This window comes from Panthera leo, chromosome B4, assembly GCF_018350215.1.
Source record: "Panthera leo isolate Ple1 chromosome B4, P.leo_Ple1_pat1.1, whole genome shotgun sequence".
Lineage (NCBI taxonomy): Eukaryota > Metazoa > Chordata > Mammalia > Carnivora > Felidae > Panthera > Panthera leo.
In genome coordinates this window covers 130,398,796-130,416,052 of record NC_056685.1, presented here as the reverse complement: position 1 = coordinate 130,416,052, position 17,257 = coordinate 130,398,796, and the positions used below count along the sequence as shown (strand labels likewise).

Genomic DNA, 17,257 nt, shown 5'->3' with positions numbered 1-17,257 from the left:
TGGTCTCCGAGCGACCCCCACCCCCACCCGGGGAGCCAGGACCACTGCGGGGCGGTAGGGGGTCGGCACTCAGGGTCAATCTCAGGCAGGCTGGCTCTGATGGTGGCCGCAATTTTTACTTGCACTTTTTAATTTCGTTTTATTTATTTACCTTTGGTCTTTGTTGATTTGTCTGTTCGTTTCCTTTTAACAGAGGCCAGCGTGAAAGACATAGTTGCCCTGAACGCCACGCTGGGTACGCGCCTGGGGTTTTTCTTTCCCCTCCGCTTCGTTTTGAGTCGCTGTTGCTCTTGGCTTTGGTCGAGTGTCGGGGGGCCGCGTGGCTTCCGGTGGGTGCGGGGAGCAGTGGCCTGGAGGGACCCGGGGGGGCTGCCGTGGTGGGCTTGGTGATGAGTCCCGAGCGAGGCTTGGGCCCGCAGGGGACGCGAGGGATGGTTCCCGCGTGCGTGCGTGCGTGCGCGTGCGTGTGTGCGCGCGCGCGCGTTGCCTGTGCGGTGTGTCGGAGTGAGTAGCCGGGTTAATTGCACGTAAACGTGACTCTCCTTTTTTTTATCGCCAAACTCCCAAGCTACGGTTTCCACTAATGGTAGAAAATACTCTTGCCAATTCCAAGCGTTATCAGCCGCTTTGCATTTAAACCTTGGTCTCTTGGAGATCTTTCTGTCACGTTCAAGGATAATCCCTTCACATTTTCCTTCCCCTTCTTAGCCAGGCTCTTCTGCCCTGTCTTCCTCCCCCACTCCCATGCCCTGTTGCCAGAGTCGCTTTGCTTTTCTCCAAGAGGCTCCGTAGTCCTCCTCCTGCACCCTGGGAACAAAGTACCAGCAGGGCCACCATGCCGCACAGCGCCAGGCGGCACTGTCCACATCGGAGTCTGCGTGACTGGAGACTCCTGCGGTTGTGCAGTGCACAACCTGTGCTGCTGTGCCCTGTGGTCCCGAGCAGAAGCTCCTAAATTCCCAGCTCCTTCTTACATTACCTAGAGTGTCTACCCAGAGCTGAGGCCAGGCTGAGGGCATCAGCCCCCTCTCAGTGGGGCAGGCAGGACTGAAATCATCGTCATACCCTCTCTTATCTTCTGGCCGGTCAAATGCTCACTTCTTCGGGGGATGGAGGTGATGAGGTCAAAGTGCGACTTCCAAGTAGCTGAAATCATGGTTCTCGAAACTATAGTGAGCACACATCAAAGATGTATTTAACTTCTTAACGAGGGGACCAGTAGAATATTGCAAAACTGGTTCAAAGGAGAATGTGAAAGACGGACGGATGGAGGGATCGATCGATCGATCTCCCTACGTAGCTCCCTGTCATCTTCCTCTGCACCGGTACTCACACCGCCGTGACCCTTGGTCTTGGATGGGCTTCTCTGCCACCCTTGCCTGAGCTGGCTGTCCACGCGTCCTCAGGTTTCTGGCGGTTCCTTCGTAATTATCTTTATTTGGTTCAGTGCACGTCTGGAGTCCCTGCTCCCCGACAGCACGGTGTCTAATGGGGCGAGGATGACAATTCAAATCCTTCGTACAGGCTTTTTCGAGCATTTCCCCCATGCCTGCTCTGGGGACATCAGATGACCGTGTCCTCACCCCTGCCCTCAGAGGAGCTCTGAGCCCAGGAGAGAGACAGACAAATAAACAGAATCTCATAACACCAAGTGCCAGCACTAGAGCAGAGGTCCCAGGGGCAGCGGAAGGGGGGGGATCGTTCCACCCTGGGGGTGGAGGGACACCAGGGGCCACAATCCAAAGCAGAAGAAGGGACCCTGCCTCTAGAGGGAGGGAAAAGTTGCTCCTGCCCGGGAGGGCGGGGGGTCCTGGATGCTTTCATGGGGGTGGGGGGAGGCAGGCAGCAGACTCAGGCGTGGGAGATGGGTAGGGGTCTGTCAGGCTGCGAAGAGGAAGGGACACTCTGGGCAGAGGGAACAGTGTGAGCAAAGGCCAGGCGAGGAGAATGCAGCAGGCATGTTCGTTTACTCTCTCCCAATGACTGGAGGTGACCGGGTTCCCAAACATATTTCTGATGATCAACAGAGACCAGCAGATACTTCTCTACTTAATAAGCCTCAAAAAAAAAGTGGGGGGGGGGTGTGCCTGGGTGGCTCAGTCGGTTAAGCATCCGACTTCGGCTCAGGTCATGATCTCACGGTCCGTGAGTTCGAGCCCCACGTCAGGCTCTGTGCGGACAGCTCGGAGCCTGGAGTCTGCTTTGGATTCTGTGTCTCCCTCTCTCTGCCCCTTCCCCGCTCATGCTCTATCTCTCTCTGCCTCTCCAAAACAAAGAAAACTAATTAAAAAAGAGAGAAATTATTAAAATGGCAAAAGCAAAACCTCAACTTGGGGCAAGATTTGAAGAAACGAGACAACCAGGAAGAGCCAGGCGGCCTTCCCCAGGTGCTGGCTCAGGCAGATCAGAGGCCCTGTCTCTTCCCTGTCACTGGTGCCCCGTCCCCCCCCCCCCCCGCACCCCTCCTCCCCTCCCCGGAGGAAATCAACTCCCCGATGGAGTCAGGACGGCCAGGGCTCAGGACGAGGCGGTTGAGGCAGCAGCATCTGAGCAAAGCATCCTCCCCTCCGTTCCCTTACTGGTGCTCAGAACCCCCCAGAGAAGGAGGTGGGAAATGGGCGACCATAGTGTGCGTTCGCCAAAACGGAGTGGCGAAGCAACCGAGTCACGCGGCTGATGAGAAGGTGGCGCTGGGACTGCAGGGCAGGGGGCGAGCCCCTCACCCACCAGGCTGCCTCCCACCTACCGGGGCGCCTCCCCTCATCCCTGCTGCTCCCCGGGCTACCCTAGCGTGAGGCTTCGAGGAGAGACTTGGGCTCCGGGGGAGAAACTGTTTGTTGGCTGCTGGTCCCTGGGGCCTGAATCAAACACACAGTAGGGCCCCCACCGACCGTGCCGAGGGAGTGAGCGCACGAAGATGCTAGAACGGTGCAGGGGGGCCTGCCGCGCATGTCCTGACATTGCCCGCAAGGCTCATGGATTCAGTCAGGCGGCAGGTGCAGCGGGGTGCGGAAGCAGGAGGGGAGTCTGTGACGGAGAAGGGGCTGCAGAGTGAGGGCAGCTGGCGGGACTGGCTGTGTCTGAGCCTCAAGCGGCGGGGCCCGGCTGGAGGCTGACAAGTCACAGGGCTCTCTGCCCCAGCTCCCCCTTCTCCCCCTCCCCCCACTCACCTAGGGAAACATCCCTGCTTTGTGCCAGGCCCCGTGGTGGGCACGCAAACGCACATCAGCCCTAAGCGTGTGACAAGGCCTGCAGGGCGGTGTCGTGGCCCCCATCCGGCCCGGGTCTGTAAAGGGGGACGCTGACAGCAACTGCTTCACGGGGCTGTTAAGTGAGGTGGTGAGTGGAGGGCGCTTAGCCGCCCTCCCCGCAGCCCTGCATCAAATGCTTAATCAGTGCGATCTGTGTCCTCATCATTAGCTCGAGGCCACTTTCTCGACCCAGCGCTGCCTCTCGGCCCCACCGGAGCGCGCGCCCTTCTCTCCACCTGAAATGAAACCCTCACCCTAGTCCCCCCTTTTTGCAAAAAAAATTTTTTAGAAGTTCATTAGTGCGAGACAGCGCATGAGCGGGGGAGGGGCAGACACAGACTCGGAAGCGGGCTCCAGGCGGGGCTCGAACTCGCGAACCGCGAGATCGCGAGATCGCGACCTGAGCCGAAGTCGGACGCTTAACCGACGGAGCCCCCCCGGGACCCCCTCACCCTTCTCCCCTTATTGCACAGCCACCTTGCAGGTCGCTCGGCCTCCTCGAAGCTGCTCCCAGCAGTCAGAGGGGTCTGTGATCCAAGACCTGCCACGCCCCAGCGCTGCCTAACCTTCCATGGCTCCCCGTGGCCACGGGGGAAAGGGTCTCCGCTCCAGGGCGTGATCTGGGCCCTGCCTCCCTTCTCCGGCTTGCTCTCTTGCCTCAAAGTCCCCTGGCCCCCTCTGGCCACCGGCCGTTTGTTCGCGCTGTGACCCTGCCTCCCCCCACCCCCCCACCCCCACCCCAGGTCTCCCCAGCCCTACAGCCGGCTGGGCTTAGAGCCCTCGCTTCCTGAGCTGTTACTTACTGCTGGGCTCTGTATCTGTCCTCGCTGTTCTTGGTGCTCCCAGGCGGTGACCGGACCTTTCTCTGGCACTCGCCGGGCACGGAGAGGTCAGTGAGCGCTTAAGCGAATGAACGAATGGACCCATGAGTGAATGCGTGGATGGGGAGAGATGGGAACCAGCGGGGAGACAGAAAGAAGGGACATGGCACATCTGGGCTGATCCCCATCCAGCTGCTGTCCCCGGGCCACCACCGCCCAGGTGAGGACCGGCTGGCCCCCCGGGGTCTCTCCTCCTGGCTAACAGGGGTCAGGGGGCCTGTGCCTCTCCCTCCTCCAGGCTGCTACCGCTACAGCTACGTGGGCCAGGGCCAGGTCCAACGGCTGAAGGGGCCCGACCACCTGGTCTCCAGCTGCCTGTGGCACCTGCAGGGCCCCAAGGATCTCATGCTCAAACTGCGGCTCGAGTGGACGCTGGCCGAGTGCCGGGACCGGCTGGCCATGTACGACGTGGCCGGGCCCCTGGAGAGGAGGCTCATCACCTCGTGAGTCCTGGGAAGGGGGCGGTGATGTGGGGGCCAAATCGCACCCCGTTCCGAGATGAGGGGCTGTGTGACCCTGCTCCTCGGCGTGCGGTCTCTGAGAGGCAGCGGGGCTAGCCCACGGAGAAAGGGAAAAGAGGCTGAAAGGGGCTGCGTCTTGTGGGCCGTCCCCTTTCCCTCCCTGAGCCTCGGTTTCCCCACCTGTAACAAAGCGGTTGTACGAGATGACCCGGAACCTCAGCACTGAGGGGCGACAGGGCTTGTCAGGATGCTTCAGGGTTTGGCAGCCCCAGACCTCCCACCTCCCCACCCCCCTTCTGGTGCTTCTCAGGGGCGTGTCCTAAGGCAAGTCACTTTGCCTCTCTGAGCCTCGGTTTCCTCACTTGTAAAATGGGGGCAGAATCACGCCCACCTTGCCGGGTTATTGCGAGGATTTAATCAGTGCCACGCTTCTCACACATCGTAATGCTATCCATTATTGCTACGTGTTCAGTGTATCTATCAAATATCCAGTAACTGCTGTCCGTTACTGCTCTCATTGTATATAGTCTAGTGGGATTGGGTCACGAGGGGCATTGAATGCCAGGAGCAGTTTGAGCTGTAACACTTGCTAAGTGGCCCCCACTTACCAGCCCCCCCCGCAAAAGTTCTTGAGCAGAGGAGCGGGGCTTTAGGACATCGGATAGGATGACAAGGGCAGGAAGCAGGCAAGTGGCGGTGGGGGTGGTGGGGGGAGACCACGAGGGGGCTGGAAATGGCCTCGGCCTCCAGGAGATGTGGCCACCTCCGCAGCGTGGGGGAGGGGCTCTGTGAGCCCAGGTGTCACGTGGCTCTGTGACAGGTAGAGGGGCCCGGCTGGGAGGGCAGGGGGGGTGCCCCAGGCTGCTGCCTCCTCTGTCTCGCTCGGGCTGGCCCAGCTTCCAGGCGGGAGTGGGGGCGAGAGCCACGTGTTCAGATCAAGGGCAATCCTGGAGGCTGGGCAGGGCCGAGGTTCTCCCCCAGATCCCTCCCCCCCCCCCCCCCCCCCCCCCCCCCCGCCCCGGGCCTCTCTGAATATCCTGGCTCTGAGGCGGCACACTCATTTGCGACACCGCCCCCCCACATGGTGACCTCAATCTGGGGTGTGCGTGGGCTGGGTTCCTGGAGGGCTCTGGGAAGGCGGAGAAGTCAGACACCATCTGATTTCCAGCCCCGATGAGGGTGGGGACACTTGCGGGCTTCCCCTGGGGCTTCTTCAAGCCCCACCCCCCACACGGCCTGCCCAGAGGGAGGGGACCCGGCTCGGCCTCGCCCCTGCCGGCTGTGGTACCCAGGCAGCTCGGACATCCCACCTCAGAGCCTTGCAGTCTCCAATGATGGGTCGGATAAGGTCAGGGGGTCCCCAGACTTGCACGCCAGAGCCGTGAGAGGGTCTTGCGCGGTGATAAAGAGGACAGAGCAGGAGGGTCCCCGCCCTACTTGAACCCCGTGGTTTGTCTTATGGGTTTCACACCCTGGGAGACGGCGACACATTTTTGTCTCTGCTGCTAAGCAGATAAAAGAAAAGAACCCCCAACGTTAAAGGCTGAGGCGCCCACTACAGGTGACCTCGGGCCCCTCAACCCTGAAACCTGGGCTCCCTGCGGGGTACCGGCCGGGCACTCGGGGGCCACAGGGCTTCTGAGGGGACAGGGGCTGAGGGACGGGAGGCAACCTCCTGGCCTCTCTCACCTGAGGAGCTGGCCTGACCCTCACAGGGCCTCCAGTCGGCCTCCTGGGCCAGAGAGGGTCAGAAACCTGCCCAAGGACACACAGCAGGTTGGCCACAGCTGTGCTGCTCTTAGATCGCCCTCCCGGGCCCCTCCCGCCCCGGCCACCTTTCTCTGTCCTTCCAGGGTCTACGGCTGCAGTCGCCAGGAGCCCGTGGTGGAAGTCCTGGCATCCGGCGCCGTCATGGCCGTGGTCTGGAAGAAAGGCCTGCACAGCTACTACGACCCCTTTGTACTCTCCGTGCAGCCTGTGGCCTTCCAGGGTGAGGGGTCGGGTCCCTAGGGATGGGGGTGGGTGGGGCATTGCTGTGAGAAACCCAGGGCACAGGCCAGCAGGCCTTTCACCTTCCTGTTGGAGTTGGGAGGGGGACGGGGGCAGAGGGAAGGTTCTGGAAGCTCCTCCGCTCTCCACCCTCCCGTGCCCTCGGCCCCTCTCTTCTGTCCTCTATTCTCACTCCATTTCCCTACCTTTCACCTGGCTCTCCGGCCCTCCCTGTCCCTGTCCCCCGTCTCCCTCATTCTCTCTCCCGCCCTCTTTCTGTTTATTGTCTGTTCTGTCCCCACCCTGGACCTGTGTCTCGTCTCCAGGCTCCTCCCCTGGCCCTTTCCGCTCTCCCCACCGCCCCCGGCTGCCCCCCTCCCGCCCCTGCACCTGCCTGAGGCTAGAGGGTGGGTCTGTGGTCAGGGGGCCCCGAGAACCTCAGATTCACCCCCAGACCACCCTCGCATACCTAGGGTGAGCCCCACATCTCTCTGGAGAAGGCGTTCGGCTCAGGGAGGGCTATCCACACCATTTCCGGGAAGGGCTCCCCAGGCTGCCCGCGGGTCTCCCCGCTGTCCTCCTGCTCTGGATCTCCCTCGCTGACACCCCCTTTCCCAGGAAGAGCTCACCCTGCCCTTCGTGTCCTGGCTGTCGTTAGGCCTGGATCAGCGAGGCCCCTCTAGTTTCTGGAGCAGGTGGAAGAGAGGGTTGGAGACAGGAGACCACGAGACGCTGCCCCCACCTCTCCTGGCAGTCTGCCTCTTCCCGCCCCTGGTGTTGGCCCCAGAGGTCTCCTGGCAGTGACCCAGGTCCCCAGCGGCCCCGGCTGGGTTCCGGCAGCCCTGTGGGGGGTGCCTGGGGCCGAGGAGCTGCCGGAGCCCGCGCTGGTTCCAGGGAGTCACTGACATAGCTCAGGGGAGAGGGGGACAAGGTGACCCTGGCTCCGGGGAGAGGTGGCGGGGCCCCTGGGAACCCTCCTGATCCCTCGCCCTCTCACTGTGTGACCTCAGCCAGGTCCCTCCTCCTCTCGGAATCTCAGCTTTGCAAAGGGGAATGATTCTCCCTCCCCCGATGCCCAGAACTGCGAGGCTTGCACAGTGGTGACCACGTGTAGTAAACGTTCAAGGGCAACACAATTTGTGCCGATAGGTAACATTTATTTGAGGACTCACCACCGATCAGGCTCTCTGTGCGTTGCGTGTCTATTTAATCGGCTTAGCTGCCCTGTGAGGTAGGTGCTACTATGGCCCCCGTGTTGCAGATGGGGAAACTGAGGCCCAAGGCCACACATTCACACTCGACCACTGAGCTCGACGGTTTAATGGCAGGATGCGGGTGGGGTTGCGGCTGCCTCTCACCTGCTGGGAGGCGCAGCGAGCTGGGGCCGGGGGGACCCTGTGTAACAGCTGTTCTCGGGGCCCAGCTTGCGAGGTGAACCTGACCCTGGAGGGCCGTCTGGAGCCGCAGGGCGTCCTCAGCACGCCTTACTTCCCCAGCTACTACTCGCCCAGCACCCACTGCTCCTGGCACCTCATGGTGAGCCCCGTGCCCTGCCACCCATCTGCCCTCTGCCCAGGGCACCCTATGGACCTCAGGAAGCCCCGGCGGGGAGGGGACCGCTGTCCTGCCCCTGCTGGAGCAGCCACAGGCTGGGCCCTGGGTGCACATCTCCCCGGGAGGGGGTGGACAAGTGTGGCCAAGGTCTGCCTCCCTTGGCCGCAGTGGTGCCTGTGTGTTGAGTGACAGACAAACCTCAGCCCCGGCAGGCCCTCTGTGTCGACAGGCCTCCTCCCTTTGCGGGGCTGGGAAGTGGGGCCACCAGCCCAGCCACAGCCCACGGGCCGCGTGGTGACCACTCCTCTGTCACAGGTGCCCTCCCTGGACTACGGCTTAGCCCTCTGGTTTGACGCCTATGCTCTGCGGAGGCAGAGGTATGACCTGCCGTGCACCCAGGGACAGTGGACGATCCAGAACCGGAGGTACCCACCCCCTGGGGCCCCCTTCCTCTCCCCACAGTCACCCGCCTGGGGAGCCCACGTCCCGGACCTCAGAGGGGCAGCGCAGGAAGAGGGCACAGGGCACAGGCCAGGCTATTAGGCCCGCCGCCCCGGCCCCAGCCTCCCGTCCTGCCACCCGAAGGTCTCAGACACCTTGGCTGTTGATTCTGGTTCGGGCGGGATGGCTTCGCTTCCTTGGCTGCTGTCACCCCACTGTCTGGTCCCCTGAATTCTCAAATGAGACGATTCCGGAGCCACAGGACTCCACGTGCACCCGGGGACCCCTCTTCCCTTACCCCACGCCCTGCTGTTGGCCAAAGTCGAGTGGCTTCCGAGCTGGAAAGCTGCATGGCCAGGGCCAAGTCCGCTCTGGCTAATGTGACCAAGGGTGGCCGATCGCCAGGGTCGCTCCGTATCACCCACATCACCCACGGGACGCTTGCCCTGCTGTCTGTCCTGACTTGGGCCCCCGGGGGACAAAGTTTCAGAGGAAGAAGCCAGCCCTCGGGGAGGTGGGACAGGACACAGCAGGGCCGCCCGTGGGTCATCTGGGGTTGCAGTTTGATCAGTAGGAGGAGGACTGGTAAATGGCCACTGGGGCAGGCAACCTGGGGTCCCCGGTGGCCCTGACAGCTGCAAGGAGTGAGGTGGGAGGGTGGTGGGGAAGGGAGGCAGTGTAGACACGCTCTCCCCAGTCTGGGAAGAGGTGGGTGACCTGGGACATTTGGGGGAGGGGATACTTATGATGGGAGGGGCCCCATGCCTAAGCCCTGAGTGGGAGCGGCCCCCAGAGGGAGAGGGGAAGGTTCGGGCACCTGTAGCGGTGAGATGATGATGTAAGTGACAGGCAGGGCTGCGGGGGTAGGGGGAATAGGAGGCCCTCCCGGGGCCCCATTGTTGGGCGGCAGATGTTTGGGGAGAGAAGAGGGATCTTGAAGTAGACTCGCCGGCCGGGGTGGGGTCCAAGGACGTTGGAGAGAAGCTTCTGCACCTAGTAGGGTCGGGCCTCTGCCCTCCCTTTCAATCCCAGGATTCTGGTCTCAGAGGCTGGGATGCTCATGTGCAAAGTTTCTGACTTCTTGGCTTCACGCAGTTTGAGTGTCCGAGATTCCAGGACATAAAATGCAAAAAGGTTCCAGGACTCTGGAAGCCTCGGATTCTGGGACTGGTGTCCACGTTCGCCAACGCGGGCTTTGTCGGTTGATGCTATTCAGACACAAGGTGACAGGGTTGACGACGCTCCTTGACTCGTCGTCATCCTCTCCGGGGCCCTGGCAATTCATCAGGGACTGTGGTTAAAGGGAAAAAAGGCGAAATGCCTGTGGTGCGACCTCAGGCCCGTGCTGTTCGGGAAACAAAAGGCACCCTGTCCCATGGGTCCCAGCGTGCGGGTGTCATTTCTGGGCACCTCCATGTTTATACTCAGGGAGCTCCCTGGGGACCCAGGGGAGTCACTCTTGCAACCGGAGTCGGGCGAGGCGGTCGGATCCAAAGCGTGTGTGGGTGTGCATACGCATGCCCGTGGGCGTGAGTCCACACATGTTCGCCTGCACCCGTAAGTGCCCACCCGAGTGCGGATTCTCCTGCAGAGCCTCTGAGCAGCTGTGCTGGCTGTTCACTCTTTTGGCCACGGCGCTCCTGACCAGCCCGCCGGCACCCGGGTGAGAGGACTGAGGGCCTCTGTGGCCCTCGCCAGTTCCGAGAACGGCCTGGGAAGTCCCACCTCTATCTCCTGAGACCTTCGGGAAGGATCCAGGGTCCCCAGGTGGAGACTCACGCCCCAGGCCGGCCCCCCCGGGGTTCCTGCCCATGTCTGAGTGTGGAAGGGAAGGCAGACGTGTGTCTCCAAATCATAAGCACAGGACAAACATTTCCTCTAGTTTCGCTCTTTTTTGATAATGATCATCCAGTGTAGACACTGAGAAACTCTTTGAATGAGCATTTGTTGGAAAATTTGCTTGTGTGGGTGGCAAAGATATGAGAGGTCCGGGGAAGGGTGTTGATTTGCAGGCACAGGGTGTATAGGGAGGGGGAGGGCACGGCCCCGGACCCAGAATGGCCATGGACGAGGAGCGATAGAGGGCGGGTTGGGGGCAAAGGGGCCTTGCCCTTCAGGTGGCGATGTAGCGATGAGGAAAGGCTGGGCATCCTCGGCTTTGTGGCCTCCCTCCCCTGGGCCCTTTCTGCCTCTCCCCACCTCCCTCCTTTCTACCCGGCTTCTCCTGGCGCCCACGGCCAAGGCCTCACGCCCTTTGAGTGGCCCGGAGGCGGCGGGGAGGGACGTGGCCTAGTGAGCCTGGCCACCGGCGGCTTGATTTCACAGAACCCGCTCTGGCTGGGCGTCACCACAGCATAGGTTTCCCCTTTACCGGGAATCTGCCTCCTGCCAGCTTCCTCTCCTGTGATGTCACTTTTCTCGTGATCTGCCCGATCGTTTCCCCTTCCCGCCTGCTGACGGGAGAGGCAGAAGCACCGGCTCCCTGGGCCCGCGGGAGCCCCCTGTGGCTGACCTGGCTCCGGGTGGCCCTCCTGGTCCTCTGTGCCGCTGAGTGGCCAGCACTGCCTGCAGCCACGGGGGCTCCCGGTCAGACTGAGGTCAGCCCGACCCCAGGGCTGGGTGCTGGCCGTGTGCAGGCCCGGCTGCAGCTGCTGCCCTAGACGAGCTCACAGCCCGACGGCATCAGCAGCTGGCCTTCCGGGAAGTCGTTTTCTCATGTGTTCCTTAAAATACCCCGCAAGGGAGATATTATCACCCCCATTTTATAGCCGTGAACACTGACGCTTGCTGAGGTCGATGTGCCCGAGGTCGCGCAGCTGCTTCACGTGGCAAAGCTGGCCTCCAGCTCGGCTCTGCGGCTCTGGGTCCGGAGCTCTGGCCGCCACGCCAGACGCTGCTATCCTCCCTCCTTTAGTGCTTGCGCCTTCTGACCCGCCTTCGCACGTAATCTGTCCTCAGGGAAGGGAGTGTGTGCGTGCATGCAGCTATCCTGGATCCTTCCTTCCTTCCTTCCTTCCTTCCTTCCTTCCTTCTTTCCTTCCTTCCTTCCTCCCTTCCTTCCTTCCTTCCTTCTTTCCTTCCTTCCTTCCATTCATCCATCCATCCACCTACCCACCCACTTTTCCTTCCTTCTGTCCACCCACCCTTCCATCCATTTACCCGTCTATCCATCCACCCATCCTTCCTTCCATCCATCTACCTTTTCCTTCCTTCCTTCCTTCCTTCCTTCCTTCCATCCATTCATCCATCCATCCACCTACCCACCCACTTTTCCTTCCTTCTGTCCACCCACCCTTCCATCCATTCACCCATCTATCCATCCACCCATCCTTCCTTCCATCCATCTACCTTTTCCTTCCTTCCTTCCTTCCTTCCTTCCTTCCTTCCTTCCTTCCTTCTTTCCTTCCTTTCTTCCATTCATCCATCCATCCACCTACCCACCCACTTTTCTTTCCTTCTGTCCACCCACCCTTCCATCCATTCACCCATCTATCCATCCACCCATCCTTCCTTCCATCCATCTACCTTTCCTTCCTTCCTTCCTTCCTTCCTTCCTTCCTTCCTTCCATTCATCCATCCACCTACCCACCCACTTTTCCTTCCTTCTGTCCACCCACCCTTCCATCCATTCACCCATCTATCCATCCACCCATCCTTCCTTCCATCCATCTACCCTTCCTTCCTTCCTTCCTTCCTTCCTTCCTTCCTTCCATTCATCCATCCATCCACCTACCCACCCACTTTTCCTTCCTTCTGTCCACCCACCCTTCCATCCATTCACCCATCTATCCATCCACCCATCCTTCCTTCCATCCATCTACCCTTCCTTCCTTCCTTCCTTCCTTCCTTCCTTCCTTCCATTCATCCATCCATCCACCTACCCACCCACTTTTCCTTCCTTCTGTCCACCCACCCTTCCATCCATTCACCCATCTATCCATCCACCCATCCTTCCTTCCATCCATCTACCTTTTCCTTCCTTCCTTCCTTCCTTCCTTCCTTCCTTCCTTCCTTCTTTCCTTCCTTCCTTCCATTCATCCATCCATCCACCTACCCACCCACTTTTCCTTCCTTCTATCCACCCACCCTTCCATCCATTCACCCATCTATCCATCCACCCATCCTTCCTTCCATCCATCTACCCTTCCTTCCTTCCTTCCTCCCTTCCTTCCTTCTTTCCTTCCTTCCTTCCATTCATCCATCCATCCACCTACCCACCCACTTTTCCTTCCTTCTATCCACCCACCCTTCCATCCATTCACCCATCTATCCATCCACCCATCCTTCCTTCCATCCATCTACCCTTCCTTCCTTCCTTCCTTCCTTCCTTCCTTCCATTCATCCATCCATCCACCTACCCACCCACTTTTCCTTCCTTCTGCCCACCCACCCTTCCATCCATTCACCCATCTATCCATCCACCCATCCTTCCTTCCATCCATCTACCCTTCCTTCCTTCCTTCCTCCCTTCCTTCCTTCTTTCCTTCCTTCCTTCCATTCATCCATCCATCCACCTACCCACCCACTTTTCCTTCCTTCTATCCACCCACCCTTCCATCCATTCACCCATCTATCCATCCACCCATCCTTCCTTCCATCCATCTACCCTTCCTTCCTTCCTTCCTTCCTTCCTTCCTTCCTTCCTTCCATTCATCCATCCATCCACCTACCCACCCACTTTTCCTTCCTTCTGCCCACCCACCCTTCCATCCATTCACCCATCTATCCATCCACCCATCCTTCCTTCCATCCATCTACCCTTCCTTCCTTCCTTCCTTCCTTCCTTCCTTCCACCCACCCAATCTTTCTTGAATTCCTCCCGGTGTGGAGTTGCTGATGTGCAAGAAGGTTGATAGGGTCTCTTCTGACAGTCTGGGTGAGGCAAGAAGGAAAAACCCCCAACCCAGAGAGGTGAGAAAGCAAACCGGCCACTGCGCAAACATGTGCCTCCAGACCCCCACGCTTTGCAGCTGAGCTGGGTTCCACGGACTTTAGACTCCTGGCGCCTCCTGAAGAGGGCTGATGGGGGAGGAGGTGACGCTTGGATGGGGAGGAATTAGGGAGCCAGAGGGGGTACATGCCCTTCCCCAGAAGGCTCTGCAGCAGGATCCAGACAGGCAGATGCGCACAGGGGCCCAGCTGGTGCATCACTCCGTGAGGCAGGCTGCGTCGGGGAGAGCGGGAGAGGGAGGGGCGGGCTGCAGCCCTACACATGCCTCTGATTATTCCCAGCCAGTGTTCCTGGGGCTTCCTTTCCAGAAGAGGAATCTAGATTATTATGTGAAATTAGCGGCTGACTGAACTTGAAAAAAAAATTATTTTAACATTGCATCGACGAAAAAGACCGTCTTTAACTTGGGTGAGTCAGCCTGAGTTCCTAGATTGTAGCCTCTGCCTTGCATTCTTATGGAGAGACTTGCCCCAGGAAGGCTGTCGCCAGCCCCTGCCCCAGCCCTCCAGGGTGAGCCCCAGATGCTGCCCAGACAGGTCCCGGGGGCACCAGGCTGAGCCACGGGCTGATTCTGGAATTTCTTCTCTCAGATGCCAGTAGGGAAAATGTTCGGTCAGCACGCACCGGTACATGAGAGAGCCAGAGCTCAGGGTGACCACGTGGCCCTCAGATTCTTCTGGATTGAAATGTTCCACTCCTCTCCCACCTGGCTCTGGTTCCTTCCCTGTCTCTCCACAGTCTGTCCCTGACTGTGTGGGGACAGTGCGTCACGCCCCTGAGCCTTAATTAAACACGTTCAGGGTTGTGCTGTGACACATTTCCCCTGGCCCCGTATTTCCCACCTCCTACCTCCCCTGTCCCTGCTCCTCAGGGAAAATCTCCGGGCATAATAATCCATGATAACATTTGTCCACGTTGGAAACAGTCCGATGGACGAGCCAGCCAGCCAGCCCAAACCCGTTTTGCTTCCTTAGTTTTAAAAGGACAAGGGCCAGGACTGCTCGAAGGCGCCCCCTAGTGGCGTTTCCTCCCTGTCTTGTCCCCTTGGACTGGAGGAGCCGGGCTTCTCCAAATTTTCCACCTTTACACCCTTTAAAATTATTGAGCGCCCCAAAGCGTTCTTATGCGGGTCATATCATCTACGTTTACAGCATTAGAAATTAGAGGTACGAAAATTTAAAAACACTTACCAATTCATTGAAAATAACGAGCCCGGGGGTGCCTGGGTGGCTCAGTCGGTCGAGCGTCCGACTTCGGCTCAGGTCATGATCTCACGGTTCGTGGGTTCGAGCCCCACGTCAGGCTCTGTGCTGACAGCTCAACCTGGAGCCTGTTTCCGATTCTGTGTCTCCCTCTCTCTCTGCCCCTCCCCTGTTCACGCTCTGTCTCTGTCTCAAGAATAAATAAACATTAAAACAATTTTTTTAAATAAAAACAAAAAAAAAAAATAAAATAACGAGCCCGTTACATTTTAACATAAATAACGTATTTTGCAAAAAAAAAAAAATTATATTTTCCCAAACCAAAAACAGTTGGTGGGAAAAAATATCATTTCACGTTTTTGCAACTCTCTCCTAAACTGGATTAGTAGACCAGAACCGGATACACACATCTGCTTCCACATTCAACCGGCTGCCATTATCGCTAACACATCGTGTAGTCTCTGGAAAATTCCCCCGCATCCTTGTTGAGAGAATGTGGGTGAACGTGGCAGGTATCATCCGAGCATTATTATGAACATAATTTTTACTTTGGACCCCCCGCCCTGAGGTTCCCCGGACCACACTTTGAGAACTGCCTGTTGGTCTGGAGGCAAGGAGAGGATTCACTGTGACTAGACAGCAGGAGGAGGCCGGACCTTAAGCCGGGTCGGTGGCGGAACCTGGGAAGTTGCAGTGACGGCCAGGGTGCCCATCTGCCCCCCCCCCCCCCCCCCAGAGCGGGCTGAGCACGTCCTCCTAGGTCCTGAGCAGCCTGGATTCTGGTTTACCTCCATGGTTCCCTACGCGAGCCTCATCTAGAAAATGGGACGAGAACAATCCCTGTGTCACGAGATGGAGTTGTTGCAAGAACCTCGAAATCTCTGGGCAGTGAGGCCTTGTGATGTTGCTGTCGATGTGGGAGGGGCCGGACAAGACAACCCCACATCTTCCTCGGGTGTTTGCTGATGAACTCATTGCTTAGTCAGGTGAACTGTGGAGGGCTTGCCATGTTCTAGAAGTTCCGGGGAGGTACCCGGCGCCTGCAAATCAGGGGAGCTGCTCTGTGGGCTGCATCTGCTGTGGGATGCTCCCATCATGCTTTGGGGCATTCCCGCCTGCTCTCTTGACTTCCTCCCGTCCTCTCTGCCGGGGGTGGGGGGGGGGGGGGCACTTTCCCTTCCGTTTGCGTGTTTTCTGACCTGTGTTCTGGGTGTTTCCTGCGTCTGTAAAGCATCCCTATTTGCTCTGTGAGGGTGCTCCCTTCCCTGTGGGGGGTGTTCCTATGAGCTGTTCAGGGAGGGGATCCCACCTGCGAAGGGAGGGAACCCCAGGCTGCTGTCTGGGTAGCGACCCTGTCACTCTGGGGGGGGGGGGGCTGCCCCCACTTGGTGAAAGCGTGCCCATGTGCTCTGGGAGGCAAGGTGCTCCCAGGCGTGGGGTGGGATGAGCCCCCCCATACCTCCGTCCCTGGAGATGGGAAGATTCCTCCCTGCTCTCTGGGCAGAACTTCACCCCTCTGTGGAAGTTCTCCCACCTGCTCTGTGGGGACGAGGGCATCATCTTGGGGTGGGGGAGTCCCGGAGGGATGTGATGGCCCTCCTGTGGCCGGGGAAATGGTCGCCCCTTCGTGGGACAGAGAAGCTGATGGCCATCAGCGTTACTCTATTGTATTGGTCCTGGGAGCAGAACTGGTGTCTCCCTCAGGTCCAGAGAGAGTCACAGAGAGACCCCCCCAGGGCTATGGAGGCTTCTCAGTGGGCAGGACGGTGCCCGAAGGGGGCACACGGCTGCCTTCCCCCTGCCCCCCTCCACACTGAGCACAAGGGGAGCGTCGTCTCCTGTCTACACCCAGTAGACCAGTCAAGGACTCCTCCCTCTACTGACACACTGAAGTTTTGTCGGCTTTGGAGTCAACGGGGGTGACCATTTCCCTTATTTTCTAAGGCAGGAAAGCATGCAGCTCAGAGAAGGCCACGGACTTGCTAGGGGGCCAGGCTTTGAATTTTATCCCGCAGGGAATGGGGAGCCACTGAAGGGTTTTGAGCAGGGGGATGACGGAGGCTGATTTCCAGAAGATGACTGTGGGGGTGAGCGTTCCCCCAAGGGAGAAGTCAAGACAGATGAGGTGGACGATGGGGGAGCAGCTCCCCCTTCCTCTCCGGCTGCTCTGCCCTTGCCCTGTCTGTGCGCGGGGACCTAAGCTGTCCCTTCCCTCGGGCCGGCCTGTGTGGCCCTGAGCCTCTCTCGGTCGCCCCCAGGCTGTGTGGCCTGCGCACCCTGCAGCCCTATGCCGAGAGGATCCCCGTGGTGGCCAGCGCCAGCATCACCGTGAACTTCACCTCCCAGATCCCGCTCACCGGGCCCGGCGTGCAGGTGCACTACGGGTTATACAACCAGTCAGATCGTGAGTAGGGGCAGCCTGGGGGGCAGGGCGGGCACCCCCCGACGCCCCTGCGGCTTCTTCCCGCCTGCCTCCCATCCCCAGAGGCTGGACAAAAGGACCGTGTGTGTGTGTGTGTGTGTGTGT

At 59.5% G+C, this 17,257-nt stretch overlaps 1 protein-coding gene across 1 annotated transcript in view; it reads left to right on the top strand.

The window, feature by feature from the left end:
• The window catches only part of TMPRSS6 (transmembrane serine protease 6), a 36,189-nt gene that overhangs the window by 5,824 nt on the left and 13,108 nt on the right, over positions 1-17,257 (top strand). Inside the window, exons 5-10 of the mRNA XM_042947718.1 lie at positions 194-235; positions 4,371-4,575; positions 6,447-6,583; positions 8,006-8,118; positions 8,452-8,561; positions 16,989-17,134. Coding sequence (XP_042803652.1) covers positions 194-235; positions 4,371-4,575; positions 6,447-6,583; positions 8,006-8,118; positions 8,452-8,561; positions 16,989-17,134 — 753 coding nt within the window. The remainder of the gene's footprint in view (positions 1-193; positions 236-4,370; positions 4,576-6,446; positions 6,584-8,005; positions 8,119-8,451; positions 8,562-16,988; positions 17,135-17,257) is intronic.